A 23,098-nucleotide genomic window follows, 5' to 3' on the forward strand; every position below is an offset into this window, starting at 1 on the left:
GTTGACATTTTGTTTACTCAGAGATAGATAGCTCTCTTCATTTCTTGGGGAAAGGATATCAATCATTTTTCCTTGCTAGCATTATACATTAATCTTTATCATGTGCCCTTTGGATGTATATGGTCAATTCTCAATCTGGAGACATTTGCAGCACCTTGAATACAAATTTTCAGACCAGTTTCCTTAACTTTTGTTGAATGCAAGAACAGAATTTTAAAAATAACAGAAGGAAGCATAATTGGTGATGATAGAATTACCATTCAGATCTTGGAAACAAATTCTGGAGGGCGCAATGGAGTATATTTCCTTTATTTTTTAAAGGGCATGTATTCCTTTGCACCGAGAGTTTAACAGCTTGATCTGCAGTACTGAATTGTGTAGACTGCACTTAGTTTGTCCATTTCAGGTGTGTGTGTGGTAGCATTTCACTGAGATCTGTTAAATTGAGAAATTTCATTTATATCCATTAATTTTCAAAATGATATAATCTGAAACAGCCAAGTGAAATGTTATATCCCTAATAGAAAAAAATTGTTTATTATTTTTCCTTCTGGTTACGTAGTACCAGCATAGTCCCTTATATATAATTCTAGACCTTTCGAGAGCTGGATGGAGGATCCCCTTATCTGAAATTGAAGCAATATTTCCACTTACCTGTAGTGGCGCAAGTTCTGAGGCTATCCTTCTTTTTTACATTGGGTTTAAAGTACTCCTAATCTCCAAGTTTTGGATCCTAATTTTTAGGAGCTAGATCTTAAAGTGAAACTTCTTATACAAAGTCAAGAATATGATTACATTTAAAAGGCACTGCTTAGGGAGGATCCAAGATGGCCGTTTAGGAACAGCTCAGGATTGCAGCTCCCAGTGAAAGCGCAGAGGGTGAGTGGACACCGCCTTTTTATTGCCCACAGACTAGGAAATTCCCAGGCGGAGAAGCTCCACAGGTCACCAGTGCGGCTGTTTCGGGCAGCGGGCTGTGCCGGCGGGTGCCGCTGCTTTGCCCCCGCGCGGCTGCTTTGTCAGCGCCCCGGGGCAGCGGTTCTCCGTACTAAATACGCCGGTCCGGGTGCCCTTTTGGCTGGCGATTGGAGCCACAGGAAGTCGCCCATTTGTCTGTTTAAAAAGGGGACTGAGCAGGGAAGCAGGACAGTATATTCCAGGGCAAAAAAAAAAAAAAAAAAAAAGCACCACAAACCTCAGTGCCGCTGTTTAAGCCAGCGCAGTGAGTGGCTGGCCACAGGGGAAAACAAACAGACCCCCACGCCTCTTCAACAGGCGACTGGAACACAAACTTAAAAAAGGCTCTGAGGCAGGGAGCCAGGCGATCAGGCTCGGCTGGTCCCACTCTCACAAAAGAACAGCAATCAGAAACTCTGGATTGAGAGTTTCACAGCAAGCGCAGCTGAACCCGGGACGGTCCAGCTGTGTGGGGGAGGGGCGTCCACCATTACCGAGGCAGCCTGCCATGACGGAGGTAGTCGGCCAATGCTGAGGCAGCCTGCCGTTGCCAAGGCAACCCGCCATTGCTGAGGCAGCCCGCCATTGCCAAGGCAACCCGCCACAGCAGAGAGACTCCACCTCAACAGAGGCGGGCCACCATCGCCAAAGCAGTTCTAACTATACCCATATAAACAAGACTGCAGGGAAGTTCACTCGGCAGCTGGGCGGAGTCCACAGCAGCTCAGCAAAGCCTCTACAGGCCCACAGTGACTAGGCTGCCTCCTTGCTGGGCAGGGAAGGTTTGAAGGAAAAAAAAAAGAAGGCAGCAGCATAACGGAAACTCATAAATAAAGCCCTAAATCCCTGCGAACAAAAAGCACCTGGGAACAAAAAGCAGTTTATGAGTTCTGCTGCAGCAGACCTAAACGTACCTGCCCAGTAGCTCTGAATGAACAACAGAGCTCACAGCTCACCATTTGAGCTCCTATAAAGAAGAGACCATCTCCTCAAGCAGCTCCCTGACCCCTATATATCCAGACACCTCATAAAGGAGAGATCAGATTGACACTAGGCGGGTATCCTTCTGGGACAAAGATAGCAGAAGAAGAAAACTGGTAACAACCCTTACTGTTCAGCAGCTGCTGCAGGTGAACCCCAGGCAAGCAGGGCCTGGAGTGAACCTCAGCAGACCTACAGCAGAGGGGCCAGACTGTCAGAAGGAAAACCAAGAAACAGAAATAACCTCATCATCAACAAACAGAACGTCAATCTGAAAGCCAGCAACTACAAAGTCGACAGGTGGATAAATCCTTAAAGATGGGAAGAAACCAGCACAAAAAGGATGAAAACACCCGAAACCAGAACACCTCTCCTCCTACAAGGGATCACAACTCCTCACCAGCAAGGGAACAAGGTTGGAGGGAGAACGAGTGTGATGAAATGACAGAATCAGACTTCAGAAGGTGGGTAGTAAGAAACTTCTGTGAACTTAAAGAACATGTTCTAACCAAATGCAAAGAAACTAAGAACATTGAAAAAAGATTTGACGAAATGCTAACAAGAATGGACAAAATAGAAAGGAATATAAGTGAATTGATGGAGCTGAAAAACGCAACACGAGAACTTCGCGAAGCATGCACAAGTATCAACAGCCAAGCAGAAGAAAGGATATCAGAGGTCGAAGATCAACTCAATGAAATAAAACAGGAAGGCAAGACTGGAGAAAAAAGGGTAAAAAGGAATGAACAAAATCTCCAAGAAATGTGGGACTATGTGAAAAGACCTAATCTACGTTTGATAGGCGTACCTGAATGTGACGAAGAGAATGAATCCAAGCTGGAAAATACTCTTCAGGATATTATCCAGAAAAACTTCCCCAACCTAGCAAGGCAGGCAAACATTCAAGTCCAGGAAATACAGAGAACAGCACAAAGATATTCGTGAAGAAGAGCAACCCCAAGGCACATAACCGTCAGATTCACCAGGGTTGAAATGAAGGAGAAAATACTAAGGGCAGCCAGAGAGAAAGGTCGGGTTACCCACAAAGGGAAGCCCATCAGACTCACAGCAGATCTCTCAGCAGAAACCCTACAAGCCAGAAGAGAGTGGGGGCCAATATTCAACATCCTTAAAGAAAAGAACTTTCAACCCAGAATCTCCTATCCAGCCAAACTAAGATTCATAAGTGAAGGAAAAATAAAATCATTTGGGAACATGCAAGTACTCAGAGATTTCGTCACCACCAGGCCAGCTCTACAAGAGCTCCTGAAAGAGGCTCTACACATATAAAGGAACAATAAGTACCAGCTCAACTAAAGGGCAAAACACCCAGCTAGCACCAAAATGGCAGTATCAAATTCGCACATAACAATATTAACCCTAAATGTAAATGGACTAAAAGCCCCAATCAAAAGACACAGACTGGCAAATTGGATAAAAAGACAAAACCCATCGGTGTGTTGTATCCAAGAAACCTATCTCACATGCAAGGATACCCAAAGGCTCAAAATAAAGGGATGGAGGAAGATTTACCAAGCAAATGGAGAGCAAAAAAAAGCAGGAGTTGCAATTCTCGTCTCTGATAAATTAGACTTTAAAGCAACAAAGATCATAAGAGACAAAGAGGGACATTACATAATGGTAAAAGGATCAATGCAACAAGAAGAGCTAACGATCCTAAATATATACGCACCCAATACAGGAGCACCCAGATACATAAGGCAAGTTCTTAATGACTTACAAAGAGACTTAGACTCCCACACAATAATAGTGGGAGACTTTAACACCACATTGTCAATATTAGACAGATCAACCAGACAGGAAATTAACAAGGATATCCAGGACTTGAACTCAGACCTGGACCAAGCAAACCTAATAGACATTTACAGAACTCTCCACCCCAAATCCACAGAATATACATTCTTCTCAGCACCACATCACACCTACTCTAAAATTGACCACATAATTGGGAGTAAATCACTCCTTAGCAAATGCAAAAGAACGGAAATCGTAACAAACAGTCTCTCAGACCACAGTGCAATCAAGTTAGAACTCAGAATTCAAAAACTAACCCAGAACCGCACAGCTTCATGGAAACTGAACAACTTGCTCTTGAATGTTGACTGGATAAACAATGAAATGAAGATAGAAATAAAGATGTTCTTCGAAACCAACGAGAATGAAGACACAACATACAAGAATCTCTGGGATACATTTAAAACAATCTCTAGAGGAAAATATATAGCAATAAGTGCCCACATGAGAAGCAAGGAGATACCAAAAATTGACACCCTATCGTCAAAACTGAAAGAGCTAGAGGAGCAAGATCAAAAAACCTCAAAGTCTAGCAGAAGACAAGAAATAGCTAAGATCAGAGCAGAACTGAAGGAGATAGAGACACAAAAAACCCTTCAAAAAATCAGTAAATCCAGGAGCTGGTTTTTTGAAAAGATCAACAAAATAGACAGACCACTAGCCAGATTAATAAAAAAGAAAAGAGAGAATAACCAAATTGATGCAGTAAAAAACGATAAAGGGGATATCACCACAGATTCCACAGAAATTCAAACCATCATCAGAGATTATTACAAACAACTCTATGCACATAAACTAATAAACCTGGAAGAAATGGATAAATTCCTGGACACTTGCCTCCTCCCAAGCCTAAACCAGGAAGAAGCCGAAACCCTGAACAGACCCATAACAAGGTCTGAACTTGAGGCAGCAATTAAGAGCTTACCACCCAAAAAAAGCCCAGGTCCAGACGGGTTCACAGCCGAATTCTACCAGACATACAAAGAGGAGCTGGTACCATTCCTTCTGAAACTATTCCAAACAATACAAAAAGAGGCAATTCTTCCCAAATCATTTTATGAGACCAACATCATCCTGATTCCAAAACCAGGCAGAGACTCAACAAGAAAAGAAAACTTAGGGCTAATATCCATGATGAACATAGATGGAAAAATCTTCAATAAAATACTGACAAGCCGATTGCAACAGCACATCAAAAAGCTTATCCACTATGATCAAGTAGGCTTCATCCCGGGGATGCAAGGCTGGTTCAACATACGCAAGTCTATAAACGTAATTCACCACATAAACAGAACCAAAGCCAAAAACCACATGATTATCTCAATTGATGCAGAGAAGGCCTTTGACAAAATTCAACAGCCCTTTATGCTAAAAATCCTCAATAAGCTAGGTATTGATGGAACTTATCTCAAAATAATAAAAGCTATTTATGACAAACCAACAGCCAATATCATACTGAATGGGCAAAAACTGGAAGCATTCCCCTTGAAATGTGGCACCAGACAAGGATGCCCTCTCTCACCACTGCTATTCAATATAGTATTAGAAGTTCTAGCCAGAGCAATCAGGCAAGAAAAAGAAATAAAGGGCATTCAAATAGGAAAGGAGGAAGTCAAATTGTCTCTATTTGCAGATGACATGATTGTATATCTAGAAGACCCCATCATCTCAGCCCCAAATCTCCTGAAACTGATAAGCAAGTTCAGCAAAGTCTCAGGATACAAAATCAATGTGCAAAATCACATGCATTCCTATACACCAATAACAGACTTAAAGAGAGCCAAATCAAGAACAAACTTCCGTTCACAATTGCCACAAAGAGAATAAAATACCTAGGAATACAACTAACAAGGAATGTAAAGGACCTCTTCAAGGAGAACTACAAGCCACTGCTCAACGAAATAAGAGAGAACACAAACAGATGGAGAAACATTCCATGTTCATGGTTAGGAAGAATCAATATCATGAAAATAGCCATACTGCCCAAAGTAATTTACAGATTCAATGCTATCCCCATCAAGCTACCAATGACCTTCTTCGCAGAACTGGAAAAAACCACCTTAAACTTCATATGGAACCAAAAGAGAGCCCGCATAGCCAAGTCAATTCTAAGCAAAAAGAACAAAGCTGGAGGCATCATACTACTGGACTTCAAACTATACTACAAGGCTACAGTAATCAAAACAGCATGGTACTGGTACCAAAACAGAGATATAGACCAATGGAACAGAACAGAGGTCTCAGAGGCAACACAACATATCTACAACCATCTGATCTTTGACAAACCAGACAAAAACAAGCAATGGGGAAAGGATTCCCTGTTCAATAAATGGTGTTGGGAAAGCTGGCTAGCCATGTGCAGAAAGCAGAAACTGGACCCCTTCCTGATACCTTACACTAAAATTAACTCCAGATGGATTAAAGACTTAAACATAAGACCTAACACCATAAAAACCCTAGAAGAAAATATAGGCAAAACCATTCAGGACATAGGTGTAGGCAAGGACTTCATGACCAAAACACCAAAAGCATTGACAACAAAGGCCAAAATAGACAAATGGGTCCTAATCAAACTCCACAGCTTCTGCATGGCAAAAGAAACAGTCATTAGAGTGAATCAGAAACCAACAGAATGGGAAAGAATTTTTGCAGTTTACCCATCTGACAAAGGGCTGATATCCAGAATTTACAAAGAACTAAAACAGATTAACAAGAAAAAAAACAAACAAGGCCATTCAAAAATGGGCAAAGGATATGAACAGACACTTTACAAAAGAAGACATACATGAGGCCAACAAACATATGAAAAAATGCTCATCATCACTGGTCATCAGAGAAATACAAAACAAAACAACATTGAGATACCATCTCACGCCAGTTAGAATGGCGATCATTAAAAAATCTGGAAACAACAGATGGTGGAGAGGATGTGGAGAAATAGGAACACTTTTGCACTGTTGGTGGGAGTGTAAATTAGTTCAACCATTGTGGAAGACAGTGTGGCGATTCCTCAAGGACCTAGAAATAGCAATTCCTTTGGACCCAGCAATCCCATTACTGGGTATATATCCAAAGGATTACAAATCGTTCTACTATAAGGACACGTGCACACGAATGTTCATTGCAGCACTGTTTACAATAGCAAAGACCTGGAACCAACCCAAATGCCTATCGATGATAGACTGGAATATTATGCAGCCATCAAAAACGATGAGTTTGGGTCCTTTGTAGGGACATGGATGAACCTGGAAACCATCATTCTCAGCAAACTGACAGAAGAGCAGAAGATCAAACACCGCATGTTCTCACTCATAGGCGGGTGTTGAACAATGAGAACACATGGACACAGGGAGGGGAGCACTACACACTGGGGTCAGTTGGGGGGAAATAGGGGAGGGACGGTGGGGGTTGAGGAGCTGGGGAGAGATAGCAAGGGGAGAAATACCAGATGTAGGTGATGGGGAGGAAGGCAGCAAATCACACTGCCACGTGTGTACCTATGCAACAATTTTGCATGTTCTTCACATGTACCCCAAAACCTAAAATGCAATAAAATAAATAAATGGGGAAAAAAAAATAAATTAATTAATTAAATAAATTAAAAAAAAAAGACACTGCTTGACAGGTGATATTATTTATAATGAAAATATCAGATGGGGTGTTTTTAGGTGAATTTTTTTCCTAGTAATTATATGGGCCAAGTCTAGATGACAAATAAAAATTAGCTTTTCCCATTCAGAGCAAGCCCTTTACAGGCCATGATTTTTTTTGTTAGGTGTTGGGCAAAAAGGACATGAATTATCTTGCTGATTTGGTGTCACTTTCCATCCAAATAGCTTTCACATTGCCAATTTCAACAACCAGAAACAAATTTAATGTCTCAAATAATCTTTCAGTGTGTCTTTTTTATCATTTTGTTTGCATGAAGCATGAACACTTATTTTATTGAATGAAATATGCTTGCAGAAAAATACATTGACATATTTTATTACAAATTTGTAAAGATAAATATTCACATTTTACTGCTTTTCCTAAGTTTATGTACTTTAGAGTTTTACAGAAAACATTTAATGAGAAATAATAATGTATGAAAATAGTATTTATATTATAGGTATGAAAAATTATTTGGCTATTATAATTTCTATGTTTAAATGAACTTTTCTGTACTACAGTAATTCTTACTTAAGAATGTTGGTTGTCAAATTTCATTTAGATCAGTTGGCCCATACTTTAAGAAATTCATTTATCTAAAGGGTTTTAAATCTGGAAATCTATAAAATATGGATTTATTAATCAGAGGATCAACTCAAACTTTAAGCAGTGTGTCCCGATGAACTTTACATAACCCCTTGATACCAACAAAAGGATTAGTTATAAATTTTCCCAATTGGCTTCTTACTTTCATGTCTAGCCAGTGATAACAGGGACAAAGCTGATGTACTAAAAAATCTTTTTAAAACTTAATCCATCGACTCAGTTTGAAATCTCCTTTGGGAATTTATTTCATTCACTAGTGATTAATAGAGTTTCTTAAGTGGTAGAATATTCACCAGGAAGCTTTCACCAAATGAAATATTGGTTCAACCCTTGATTAGGAGGAGCCCAGCTGGAAAAACTAATGTTGAGATCTCACTGTAGTCTTATACTTCATTTCCAACATTTATCAACTGGTGATAGCACTTTCTAATATATTCATCACAGACTCTTAGAAGTCTGCTTTTAGAACTTGAGGCCAATCCATGTGTTGCTCTATTATGCATTTCTGAGGATTGTTCTTTAATAAGCAAATAACATGAAGAAAATGTTTAAAATAAAACACCAACTCCAATCTCAATATTGATTATATAAGTCACAAATTTCAAGATATTGTTATAGTCTCAAAGATGCAAGCAAGTTAAATATATACATTTAAAAGAATTCCAAATGCGAAATCATTTGGGAACTTTTTATATAAAAGTGATGAACATAATATCAAAATATACCTAATATAAAAATTCAAATTCTGTTGATTCACACTGTCTAGAATTGTTCCCCAGACCTGAAATGTTGTATGTAATATTTATATCAGTATCTGTGTCCAAAATATAGTATTTCATGGTAAAGTCATTACTTTTTTCCTTGCTGATCTGGTATCAGTTTCCATCTGAACAACTATTGTGTAGTAACAGCTGCAACAACTAGAAACAAACCTATAGTTCCATATTATCTTTGAATGTATTATTTTTATTGTGTTTGTTTTTGGGAGTATAAAATATTTGTTTTATTAAATAAAATATGCTTGTAGTAAAATATATTTATCTGTTCATTCTTCTGATGAAAAAAATTCTTATATTAGATTATTTTGTTAAAATGGCTCTTCATTTTCTCATTAATTATTCTGCATAGAAGCCCAATGTCTCTATGTATTTGAAATGTACACACATTTTACATAAAGAGTATGAATACTCAGTATATATTTACATAAATATACACTGTTTTACATAAAGAGTATGACTGTGTCTTATGTGTCTTATCTGAAATGTGCACAAATTTCAAATAAGCCACATTTATGCTCTTTATGTAAAACAAATGTTCATTGCAGCAGTACTCACAATAGCAAAGACATGAAGTCAATATAAATGACTATCAATGATAGACTGGATAAAGAAACTTACCAGAAAGATGTGGAAGTAATATGACTGGACAAAGAAAATGTGGTACATATACACCATGGAATATATGCAGCCTTAAAAAAAAATGACATCATTTTTTTGTGGGAACATGGATGAAGCTGGAGGCTATTATCCTTAGCGATCTAAGGCAGAAGCCAAATACTCCATGTTCTCACTTATAAGTGGGAGTTTATAACATTATAAGTGAACAATATTAACCAGTGAACAAATTATTGTAATATAATTGCCACCATGCCACAATATTTCTTGTTGTACTTAGCAAATTCTTCTGATATCATTGATATATAAAGTATTGTACAAGTTCACAACTAAGCTTTTTTTTCTTGAAAATTTAAAACAGTGTTCAAATTATTAGAACTGCAGATTTTTCATTTAAGTTTCCAATTTAAACCGGGCATCTCTTGTTTCAGCATAACATGTGACAGTCTGTTTTCTTCTTAATGCAGTGGTTCTTATTCTTTAGTGTGCATAAAGAAGGCTATATTTTAAAATTACAGCTTACTCCAACCTATCAGCAGAGTTATTTCATATAATCAAAGACTGCATTTTTCTTTTTTTCTTTGTTTTATTTTAGGTTTGGGAGCATATGTGAAGAATTGTTACATGGGTAAACACATGTCATGGGGGTTTGTTGTACATATTATTTCCTCATCCAGGTATTAAGCCTAGTACCCAATAGTTACCTTTTCTGCTCCTCTCCCTCCTCCCACACTCCTGTCTCAAGTGGACCCCAGTGTCTGTTGTTTTCTTCTTCGCATTCATAAGTTCTTATCATTTAGCTCCCACTTATAAGTGAGAACATGGAGTATTTGGCTTCTGCCTTAGATCGCTAAGGATAATAGCCTCCAGCTTCATCCATGTTCCCACAATAGAAATGATGTTATTTTTTTTAAGGCTGCATATATTCCATGGTGTATATGTACCACATTTTCTTTGTTTAGTCATTTTACTTCCACATCTTTCTGGTAAGTTTCATTATCCAATCTATCATTGATAGTCATTTATATTGATTTCATGTCTTTGCTATTGTGAGTAGTGCTGCAATGAACATTTGTGTTCATGTGGAAAGACTGCATTTTTCAAAACATTCCAGGTGCCATTGATACAGTAGTTCATAAACAGTCATTTCAGAAAAACTGTCCTGCAGTGCTGGAGGCACACTGTAAGGATCTAGCCTTGAATTTCTGTCTCAAGAGATTTAGAGAGTGAATAAGAATTAGTTTGTTAGACCTTGGGATTATGGTAGCAGCCTGAGTATTTTCTTGCTTTGATGACGTCTCCTCAATCAGGCAGAATGAGACCTGAAAGACGGCTACTCAAAAGAGTCTCACAGGTGTTATTGCATTTGCACTAGCACTGGGGATCCAGGATCACTTTTCCTGGTGAAAAGTATAGAAGTTTCAACAGCCTACTGTTACTATTTAGCTAGAAATTATTAGACTATAGGAGAAGAAAAAGTCTGCTTTATATAACTCCTAAAAGATACAACTTAAAAAACAAAATATGCTTTATTAATTTTCCTTTTAAGAAATATCTGTTTCAAAGACTGGAACATGACATTAACAGACCTCCTTCTTTCATGTTCATTCAGTCAGGTCCACTCTAGAGATCAAGGTGTCAGACAAAAATCTGGTTGACATACAAAGAATTAGAATAAACTGTTGGTTATTCTCATGGGCTATTTCCAGCAAGTTGTTGAAGCTTTATGTTTAGTCTTCAAATTTAGGAAACTGAATCTTGAAAAATGTCCAGCAACAGAATCAGAGTATCTTCTTTCGATACTGAAGAGATGCATTGTTTACTGCCAGTACCCTTTATCATCACATCTTTAAAACATCATTATTTCATGCCTGACATTTTGTTGATATTGAAGTCATGCCTTTAAAAAAAAACTTGCATGAGTACTTTTATGGAGATTTAGAATACAATGTAGCTTCATTAGTAATAGAGTAAACAAGTTCATAAGGTGGGACATGGATAGCTGATTTCTTCATTTATTTTTGCTTATTAATAATTTTATTTTCAGAAAGTAACTTTTCTTTGTTTTGAAGAGAGCCCTGGTCAAAGATTATCCCTGATGATTATTTCTGACTATCTCATAACCTCTGTGATGAATAGCAGTTATCTTAATATAACATTTTGCCTTTGAACCATGTCTTAAAATTAATACAACCAGAAACACAATGTATGTTATTTATTTATTACTGGTGAATATTGTAGTTTATTATTTGGTAAACATAGGTAGCTTGAAGACTACTAAACAGATTCAAAATATATGAACTCATATTTTCTTACCTTGATCAAACTATTTATTAGCAAAGCATCAAGTTTTTATCTGCTTCATAATGTTGTATCTGATAATTACCTTGAAGAAACAAATCCAATTGCTTTTCCTCTTCCCTTATTTAAATATTGATAAGAAAAAGTTTTGGTTTCCTCTCAGGGGAGGGAGCAGAGTGGGGGTTGGGAGCTATTTCTATTCGCAGTACATGAAAAACTCTAGTGTTTTTTTTTTTTTTCTTTTATTGAGGAAACCGTATTTATCTCTTGTGATTATTTTTTATTTAATATTACTACCCAAACTACCAATATTATAACTATACACAGAGATACACAATTACTTTTGTTGTTCCTAGGCATTTTTGTCTTCATAGACAACTTCTATTGTAATATATATACACATGCTAAAATTATATTTCACAACTGTTTGTATAAATGAATATTACATCTCAGACTATACAGTCTAGGTAGAGATCTGCCTGAAGTTTTATTTCTTAAATCTTAACATTTTAATAATCTCACCTTGTCATTCTTCATTTAATGTTTAGAAACTATTAGTTTCTTTTTTTAATTAATAAAATTTATTTTAGATTAGTCATAGAGTAGCAGCAAAACTGAGAAGAAAGTACAAAGTTCCCACATACCTCCTTGCCATATGTGCATAACCTTCCCTGCTATCAACATTCTGCACCAGACAGGTGTATTTGTTACCATCAGTAAATCTATGTTGACATTGTCACTCAATGTCCATGGTTTACATTAGGGTTGACTTTTGGTGTTTTATATTCTATAAATTTTGACAAATGTATAATTACATGTATCCACTGTTATAGTATGATAAACTATAGTTTCACTGCTCTAAAATCTGTGCTTTGCCTGTTTATCTCTGCCTCCCACCAACCCTTGACAACTAGTGATCTTACTGTCTTAATAGTTTTGCCTTTTCTACAATATCATTAAATTGGAATAATATATGCATTTTTTTCATATGACTTCTTTCACTTAATAATATGTACTTAACTTTTCTCCACTTCTTTTCATGGCTTCATAGTTCATTTCCCTTTAACACCGAATAATATCCTATTTTCCATTTGTATCACAGTTTATTTCATTGTCTATTCACCTACTGAATGACATCTTGATTGCTTCCAAGTTTTAGCAATTATGAAGAAAGCTACTATAAACATCTGTTTACAGATTTTTGTGTGAATATATGTTTTCAATTCATTTGAATAAATACCAAGGAATATTATTTCTGGGTCATTTGCTAAGATTTAATTAGTTTTATAGGAAATTGTCAAATTTTCTTCCAAAGTGGCTGTACCATTTTACATTCCCACCAGCAATGAATGTGAATTTCTCTTGCTCTATATCTTCACCAGCATTCAGTATTGTCAGCATTTCTGGATTTGAGTCATTCTAATAGGTATATATTGATATCACATTGTATCATTGTTATTTTAATTTTCAATGTTCTAATGAATATCATGTTGAACATCTTATATGCTGGCTTGTCATCTGTATATCTTCTTTAGTAAGGTGTCTGTTGAGATCTCTTGCCCATTTGTAAATTAGTTTGTGTATTTTCTGATTATTGACTTTTGTTCTTTGATAGGTTGGATAACAGTTCTTAATCAGATATGTCTTTTGAAATGTTTTCTCAAGTCTGTAAGTTGTCTTCTCATTCTCTTGAGATTGTTTTCCATATAGTAGAAAATTTTAATTTTAATGAAATCAAAAGGAATATTTCTTTCCTTGATTATATCTTTAGTGATTTTTGAACCCTCCTTCCTGCACACTGACACACAGTTTGCTTTTTCTTTAAAAAGTAATCACCGTACCAAAGGTCTTCTAGATTTTCTTTTGTTATATTCTAGGAGTTTTAATATTCTATATTTTACACTTAGGTCTTTGATTTGATTCCTTTAGAGTTAATATTTTGTGAAAGGTGTAGTTTGTCTAGCTTCATGCTTACTTATGTAGATGTTGAGTTGTTCCAGCACCATTTATTGAAAAGACTGTCTTTGCTCTATTGTACTGCCATTGCTCCTTTGTCAAAGATCAGTTAGCTATATTTGTGTGGGTCTATTTCTGGGCATTCTATTCTGTTCCATTGATCTGACTATTCTTTCACCAATACTATACTGTATTTATTTCTATTGCTTCATATTTAGTCTTGAAGCCAGTTAGTGTCAGCTTCTAACTATTGCTTTCCTTCAATATTGAGTTGGCTATTTTGGCTCTTTGCCTTCTATATAAATTTTATAAACAGTTTGTTGATATCCACAGAATACCTTACTAGTTGGCTATTTTGGCTCTTTTGCCTCTCTATATAAACTTTAGAAACACTTTGTTGATATCCACAAAATACCTTGCTAGAATTTTGATTGGGGGTGAGTTTAATCTATAGATAAATATGGGAAGAACTTACATCTTGACAATATTGAGTCTTCCTATCCATGAACTCCCCATTCGGACATCTCTTAATTTATTTAGTTCCTCTTTGATATCTCTCATCAGAGGTTTATAGTTTCCCCATAGGAACTGTTGGTTTTAACTAGGGGATTAACTTTATTGAAGTTCACTTTGCTTCTATAACCATCAGCAGCCTGTTGAAGAGACCTACAGTCTCCTTGAGAAGGGTTATGGCTAGTATTTCTAAATGGCTGAGCTTGATGGAAAGCTCTTGCTGTCTGACATAGCTTTTTCACAGTATTAGTCTTTTTTGTTTGGTTGGTTTTTTGGTTTTTGTTTGTTTGTTTGCTTGTTTGTTTTTAAGATGGAGTCTCACCCTCTTGCCAGGCTGGAGTGTAGTGGTGCGATCTCAGCTCACTGCAACATTCACCTCCTTGGTTCAAGTGATTCTCCTGCCTCAGCCTCCTGAGTAGCTGGGACTGCAGGTGCACACCATCAAAAATTGACATAGACTTTTACACATACTTTGAAGATTTTTACCGTTATAATCCTTGGCAAGATTTAGGAGAAAATATAATTTTAAATGTGTCAGATCATGATACAGAGGGTAATATCCTACCTCTCTTGTTTCAGTCTGACTTTTACTATGTTTTACTAAGAGAAACAGTCAGAATTTACCTCTATTTCTGAAATAAAAGACAACTTTTAGTAAGTTCATTTTAGTTATCTTCTGTTTAAAAGTGTATCTAATATTATTATTCTTTTCATAATGCATATTTTTACACTCCAGATTTCAGCTTGAATTTCCAAGTTTCAATCTTTCATTTGTGTTTTAGAAGAAAATGGTTAAAGAACTAACTCGTAAAACTCGCTTTGTATATGACATGATACCATGCTTTTTAAATAAATGTAGCTCTATCATTTTCTCTACAGTCACATTTTGTGATTTATATATCCTATGCCTGTGTTATTTAAATGATCAGCAGATGGTTATTTAGATCTATACTTTCCTTATCAAGATCAGGATTATTAACTTTTTTGTTGTTTTCAATAGGTATTCTCTGCTTAAAGTGTTACCTGCTCTAAAAATGCTTAATGGCGATACGCTAAACCCTGATTCAGAAAGACACACTGAAGAACACAGTCAACTGGAATCAGCAGGTTTCCTGGTACTTTGTCAGTCTCAGATTCGAGAATTCAACTTGCTAATAGAAAATTATGTAACTAGAAAGGGGTAAGATTGTGATCTTCCCACTGTTGTATTTAAAATCAATAATGTAATTTATAAATATTATATAATTTATAAATATTAATTACAATTTTTTAAGTATTCTGATTAACACAATTATAATTTTTTGGATTAGAACAGTGTGTTTAGGGAATATTCTACCTTTGAAAAACTTTGGGCATCATATTTTATTCTTGAAATATATTAATATGTATTTTGAATATGATTCCAAATATTTAAGCTACAATATTTGATAAAGTAAATGAAAGCATGTGGCTATCATCAAGACAAGAAGGAAAAATTCAATTATTCAGTCATAATTTTATTCAGCAATTATTGTGGACAAGACTATTTATCCCCAAATAATTCACAAATTAACATAAGAGAAAAATGGGTAAACAGCTAGAATAGAGTGAGGCAAGTTTTACAACACACATTAATTATATATTAAAATACCATACATATACTTAGGTATTAAGGTAGTGTGGGAGAACAGTCCAGAAGAGCAATCAGCACTTGTACCCATTTAGAGGACAGAAGTTGACAGTAATCAGAATCAAATTTTGAAGAAAGAAAACTTCCTATTCCCCACCTCAAATTCTGAATGCATTATAATTATCTTTCTATAACCGTATTTTTGAATTTGCATTGTGTCAGAAAATATAAATTATAAAGGAAAATGATTCCATATTGTTTCACTTACAATGACTCTCCATTGTAACTGGAAAAATAACATGCACTTCCAAATGTCTTAACTTTCATACTAAATTATATTCTTAAACTATTTCTATTGATACTTTTATACATGCTTGTCTTATGTAAAGGTTGGTTTTCTGTTTAAATATTTTTGAACATAGTCTATTGAGATGAAAAACAAGTCTTACATTGTTAAAAATGATTTCAATTGTTATAAGTAATGTTTAATGTAACAAATACTGATTGTTTACATTTGTCTTTATGCAAATCTAAAATAACATTTATTTGTATTTGTGTGGTAACATACAATTTTGTATGTAAAGGTGACCCTTGACATTGCCTTGAAATCTAAATTTCAACCTGAGATTTTAAATGTAGTCCTTTGGACTATTTATTTCACTTCAACTTAAGTTTTATTTTAGCATTGAAAATGGAAAGACTATATGAAGAAAGAAAATTCTTACTTTATAATATGTAAAATAGGCTATATTATATGTTTAATGCATAAGTGGTGGTGAGTTCAATAAGTAATTATAAACATTGGATATCCTAATATCAAAATATTTTTGCATTATTCACCAACAAAATGAATGAAATACAAAATATAAAACATATATTAGATGAGCCTGTGCCAGTTTCTAAATTACCTTTGTGAATGTAGGAACTATCAAATTGTCTCTACATTTTTTATAGTAATTGTAACTTTCCTTTTGTTTGATGTGATTGACATTTTATTTTTTATATACTGTATTTTTTCAGAGAAAAATTAAGGCAATTTATGGCAATATATTAAATATAGCCAGGAAATGTAAGTTAGAAATAAGCAAATTTTTTAAAACACAAAACAAAAATAAAAAGATAAAATGTAGCCAAGAATAAGGCTCACACATATGCAAAGTCCTTTACATTTGTTATTGAGAACTTCAAATCTGGCCAACATTAAAACTTGATTAATTATGCAAGTTATAAAATTCAAAAGCTAGAAATCCAATAATTAAAGAGAATTTTAGCCATTTATGTCTTAAAGTACTTGAATTCTCTTTGCAATGGATTATTATTTTTCCAAAGATAAGTGGGAATAAAAACTTTCCCATAATATAAGTTCTTTGTTTAAAAGTCCAATACAAATATTTTGCATGGCAAAAGTCAATGTAGAAAGCACTTTAAACTTTATTTCATAAATAACTTCTCCAAATTTAGTCAGCCATGATTTCTCATGTTTATGGTAGTAAAAGCATGAATTTTTCTCATTCATTTGTACCAAAAATACCTAGAATAAAAATGGTCCTGAAATTTCCAGACATTTGGTCTGGACTGATGGAACTAAATTAACTAAACAAATGTTTTCAAATTTTATTATAATTGAGACCAATTTTTATATAAACAACTAGAAATACTGTATAATGCATGTTGTAGTGAAGTTTAATATTCATTTCAGGCCATACAGTAAAATTTACAAAACCTGTACAAGTTTTAATATTTGCTGATATAATTCTTAGTAAATGTCCTCATCATTTATTTGTTCAGGGATGCATTTACCTTGGATACTGCAGAAAATCTCTGTCATTATTTTAAAAAATTGATGATACTTAGTACTGAATACCGACATGCACACGAACGTGGGGATGTAAATATCACCAAGAAAGATGAATCAGAAGCCCAGAAAAGTCATTTGGCCCCTACAAACAGTGACAGCACACTGCAAAATGGAGTCTTCTACTCTTGTGCACATGAACATAATCCAGACTCATCAGATATTCCTGAGAAATGGATGGACTCTGGCTCCAACCACTCCCCGTTAAGCAACTCCTCCACATGTGAAGATATGGAAGGAAGACATCAGGAAAAATTAGTGTGTCAGAAGAGAGAAGACAGCAAGGCAAGCAGTATTCCCACTAAAATAATCCCATTTAAGGAAGTAGTAATGACAAATTCTCTACTGAGGAATCACCAAAATATTGAGCCTAGTGAAAAAATGTAAGTTATATAAATAATTTTTCTTTTATAGATATATATTTACCACTTTGGATGGATGGTGTTAGTCAATGGTATCAAATAATTTGCTGAAGGATTTAAATTACTATCATATTTTTTACTGATTCCATTGGTTATATTTTCATGTGATCCACAAATCATTAATTACAGAGCAGATTAATTTGACTAAATTTTGGTTTAATTTCCATTAGTATTTAAATAAGTAAATGTGAAATTTTTTCACCTTCTAATTCCTAAATCATGTATTTTAAGGAGAAATAAAATCCCACACTCTAAAAATAATAAAAACAATATTTTCTAAGTAATCAAATAATTTCATTTTTAAAAAATACACCTTTATACATGCCATTTATTTGCTCATTGATTTAGTACATATTTAATGAGCGTCTTTGCAAGTATTTGAATGTATGTGCTATTATTTTTGGCATTAATAGATCTATAAGGTAGGGCAATATTCTCCATGATTAATCAAGGAAACCCCTTATAACCATTAAATAATTCTAGAAAGCTAATGGCTAATTGTTTGTTAAACCAGCAAAGATTAGCTTACTTTGGCCTGTCAATTTATTCTTGTTCTTTTTACTTTTGGCCTCAGAGCCAAGCTAAGAAAAGAAAAATGGCTCAGATTTAGCTTCTTCTATAAATGACTGGTGCTGAGCAGGGCAGATGTCAGAATATCACAGTAGGTAGCTAATCTTGCTTTTCCCACTCTTCCATTTTTCAAAAGTTATCAGAGGAAAGTGTAATATTTTTTTCCTGAGAGCTAGGTTAATTAATTTGATATGCTGAAACGCATTTCCTAATGTAAATTTTTAGTATTTATCAAAAGTGGCTTTAATATTTTCTGATTTATGTTTTATTAATTCATTCACTTGATTGCCTTTGCCCCAAACACTTCAAATGTTGCCTATTGGAATTTCATATAAACAATATTTTGAACTTCTTAACCCTAAATAAAATAGCCAAATGATGACAATAAGTAAGGATGAAGAACTGAAAATATAGATAAACTAAAGACCCAAAGAATAATGGTGAAAAAAATGTATACCCACTTGCTGAATCTTAACATTCAGTGATTCAGGAGATTCACTGTCAATCGTATAAGTTTCCTAATTATTATTCACATGTGCCCTTATTCCAATGACACTTTTGACATTATCATTTTTACCAAAATGGTGATGATGATGATGTTTTTCTCAAACTGGAGTGCCCCCTACATTTAGGAAACCATAAAGTCAGCTTCTTTCCCTGCTTTCAATATAGTGAAAAGTAGTCCATGTTTGTGTCACTGAAGAAAATACCCCGCATCTACCTTTTGTTTTTGTTTTCCCTGGGGAATTTTGATGATATTAGACTGAGGAATTCATGCAATCAATGACTTTACAGGAAATTCACAATTACAGTCAGTGAAACTTGTATATGTCTATAAAGAAATACAACATACTGTCTCAGGTTTGATGTGTTTTTCCATAAGCCTTTTAATTTTGCTAGTTACATATTGCAAATGTGTTTTCTGATTCTTTGTCACTCAGAATGCCCATTAAAATGTTCTGAAATCCCCTAATCCGTTTTCGTTCAAAAGATGAATGAATGAATGAATTATTAAATAAATAAATGTGAATTATATCTTTATCAAAATTTACAAAGTTCTGTTTACCGTAGGAGGAGGAGTAAATGATTTTTGGAACATGAATATTTTTTCAAAGTATTGGGCATTCAAGTAGTTTATCTTAGACCATATATTTTAGCCATTAACTTCAATATCCTACTCATAGTAAAACAGACTGAAGCCTTCTACTGACTTTACATAAAATGGTGATGATGACAATAACAATGATGATGATAGTAATATGGATAATAAGGCAAAACAGCAATAGAAAATGGCTTTATAATTCCTTTCTAACTTTCCAGAAATGTATTGCTATGAGGGGAAAAAAATGTATGGTCAAGTCTAGCAGAATTTACCACTTCATTCCACTTTGCCTTAAACTAAATTGTATGAGGAATGAAGAAATTTCATTGGATTTGGCAATTATAAAATTATTAAAAATGATTTCAAGGGAACATTGGAAAATGAAGATAGGCCAAGAATTAATTCTCCTCTTTTTAAGCCAAAGTCAGGAATTTGAAAAGAGATTAAGACAGAATAGTCAGGACTTTGACAACACTCTTTACATTGATAATATTTCTCTAATAATCTATGTTGGGAATTGAAAACATTTCCGATAAGTAAGAGTTAAATTACTAAACACACTGAAAATACACTTTTATAATCAATGTACATTTTAATTCAAATATTGCTAATGTTGCTGGGCAACGTAGGGAGACATGAAAAACACATAGCATTGATTCATTCAGTGCCTGAAATTGGCAAATAGATCTGGACCTGAAAATTTTAAGTATTTACTACTGTGTCTCTAAGAGTGTAATTTAACTATTTGTGTGTGGGCAGAGAAGAAAGTGAAGCTCCTAAGCACCTGATAGGGTGCTTTCTCTTACAGTAAATTCCAAGGTTACTTCTCCAGAATGAATAAAATTTTACCCTCTCTTGCCAAGTCAACTTTAGCTCCTGTATTTGTCCTCTCTCTTCTGCCTCATCACTTTCTCTCTTGTCTCTGGAAACTCCGAGAGAAGAAAGGGTTACATACTTAGCAGAAGGAAGGAGTTTCAAATCCTGGCAGTCTACCACAGCGTTCACTTGAGACTACACAGTACTGCTTATGAAACGAAACTGGCAGAAGTTTTACAGATGAGAAAACTGAGTGTGAGCAGGGTGAAGTATATGGCCTACGGTTGCCCAGCAAGGACAAAGTGGACTAAGGGCTCCAATCCAGATCTTCCCCACTCTAAATTCTCTTTTGTGAGCATCTGTGGAGACAGCTATGCAGCATAAAGGCCTGCCAGGGACGTGGGACTGCACAACCCCAGGGGGCGCCATTCACCAAATCCACCCTCCCAGTATCATTCCTTTTTGCGAAGAGGACCATACATGGGAAATAAGAGCAACAGTGGGGGTGGGAAGAGCAAGGAGTCTGAAAGGTCTTCAGTAAAATGCGATATAACATGAGCTCTCAATGTGATAAAGTAATATTCATGGAAAAGCACAAGGACATCCCAACTTTTCCTGTGGCGAGCTCCGCGCAGGCATCAGTGGCAGTCAGCTCCAAGTATAACCATTTAAATGAATTTACACTGCTCCTTTATTTACTTGAAGAATAAAGTTGAAGAATAAAGAAAAAAAATGATACAAAAACTCTATAAATGATACAGAATGATACAAAAACTCTGTAAATTCCAGAATGATACAAAAACTCTATAAATCTCCCTCCTTAAAAGAAACAAATGAAAATCCCTTTTACTCACATACCCAACTACTGGCACATTTCTTTTCTTCAGATTGGAAGATTTTCTTACCATTTTTACTTCTATGACAATGATAAAAGAAGTGGTCTTATTTTTAAATAATACTTTATATGTTCTTTGTTTAAAGTATTGCTCATGAGGACCTTTTATCTACAACTGTGTATTTACAGATAATTTAAAATGTGTTTTGTTTTGTTTTTTTCTCCTTCTAATAGTATGGCAGCTGTGGTAATCCAGTCATACTTGCGTGGTTACCTCATCCGCAGACAGATTCATTTCTCCACAAGGCTACATACTGCTGCAACGGAAAGCCTGCTAAATTCTTCCATCAAGAATCAGACTATTTTAAAGAAAGAAAAAAGAGAAAGTATTGTGAATATCCAAAAACAGAGGGAGAAGGCTGCTATTCTTATTCAGGTTAACTTCAATCCTTGGTAACATAGTCACAAAAGATATTTTAGTCATCTTTCATGATTTATTCTGTATGAAAAGTAACCTCCAAATCTCAGTGATTACAGTTACGTAGATTTATTTCTTTTTTGCTTATTGTACTTTAGGTTCTAGGGTTCATGTGCAGATCATGCAGGATTGTTGCATAGATACATACATGGTAAGGTGGTTTGCTGCCTCCAACCCCCCATCACCTATATCTGGCATTTCTCCCTATATTATCTCTCCCTAACCTCCCCACCTTCCACTGTCTTTCCCCTAGCCCCCACCAACAGACCCCAGTGTTTGATGCCCCCCTCCCTGTGTTCATGTGTTCTCATTGTTCAACTTCTGCCTATGAATGAGAACACACAGTGTTTGATTTTCTGTTCTTGTGTCAGTTTGCTGAGAATTATGGTTTCCAGATTCATCCATATCCCTACAAAGGACACTAACTCATTTTTTTTGTGACTGCATAGTATTCCATGGTGTATATGTGTCACATTTTCCTTGTCCAGTCTATCATTGATGAGCATTTGTGTTGGTTCCAGGTCTTTGCTATTATAAATAGTGCCTCAATGAACATACGTGTGCATGTGTCTTTATAATAGAATGATTTATAATCCTTTGGGTATATACCCAGTAATGAGATTGTTGGGTCAAATGGAATTTCTGTTTCTAGATGCTTGAGGAATTGCCACACTGTCTTCTTCCACAATGGTTGAACTAATTTACACTCACACCAACAATTAAAAGTGTTTCTATTTCTCCATATCCTCTCCAGCATCTGTTGTCTCCAGATTTTTTAATGTTTACCATTCTAACTGCCCTGAGGTGGTATCTCAATGTGGTTTTGATTTGCATTTCTCTAACGACCAGTGATGATGAGCATTTTTTAATATGTTTGTTGGCCTCATATATGTCTTCTTTTGAAAAGTTTATGTCCATGTCCTTCACCCACTTTTGAATGGGTTTGTTTTTTTTCTTGTGAATCTGTTTTAGTTCTTTGTAGATTCTGGATATTAGCTCTTTGTCAGATGAGTAGATTACAAAATGTTTTTCCCATTCTATTGGTTGCTGGTTCACTCTCATTATTGTTTCTTTTGCTGTACAGAAGCTCTGGAGTTTAATTAGATCCTATTTGTTTATTTTGGCTTTGTTGCCAATTCTATTGGTGTTTTAGTCATGAAGTCCTTGCCTACACCTATGTCCTGAATGTTTTTGCCTAGGTTTTCTTCTAGGGTTTTTATGGTGTTAGGTCTTATAT

At 35.1% G+C, this 23,098-nt stretch overlaps 1 protein-coding gene across 1 annotated transcript in view; it reads left to right on the plus strand.

Moving 5' to 3' along the window:
- LRRIQ1 (leucine rich repeats and IQ motif containing 1) overlaps positions 1–23,098 on the plus strand; it is a 206,090-nt gene that overhangs the window by 70,566 nt on the left and 112,426 nt on the right. The window contains exons 15-17 of the mRNA XM_032297035.1: positions 15,175–15,354; positions 17,572–18,021; positions 21,618–21,819. Of these exons, the coding sequence (XP_032152926.1) occupies positions 15,175–15,354; positions 17,572–18,021; positions 21,618–21,819 (832 nt within the window). The remainder of the gene's footprint in view (positions 1–15,174; positions 15,355–17,571; positions 18,022–21,617; positions 21,820–23,098) is intronic.

Source organism: Sapajus apella, unplaced genomic scaffold (genome assembly GCF_009761245.1).
Source record: "Sapajus apella isolate SASKATOON/1434 unplaced genomic scaffold, GSC_monkey_1.0 scaffold2, whole genome shotgun sequence".
NCBI lineage: Eukaryota > Metazoa > Chordata > Mammalia > Primates > Cebidae > Sapajus > Sapajus apella.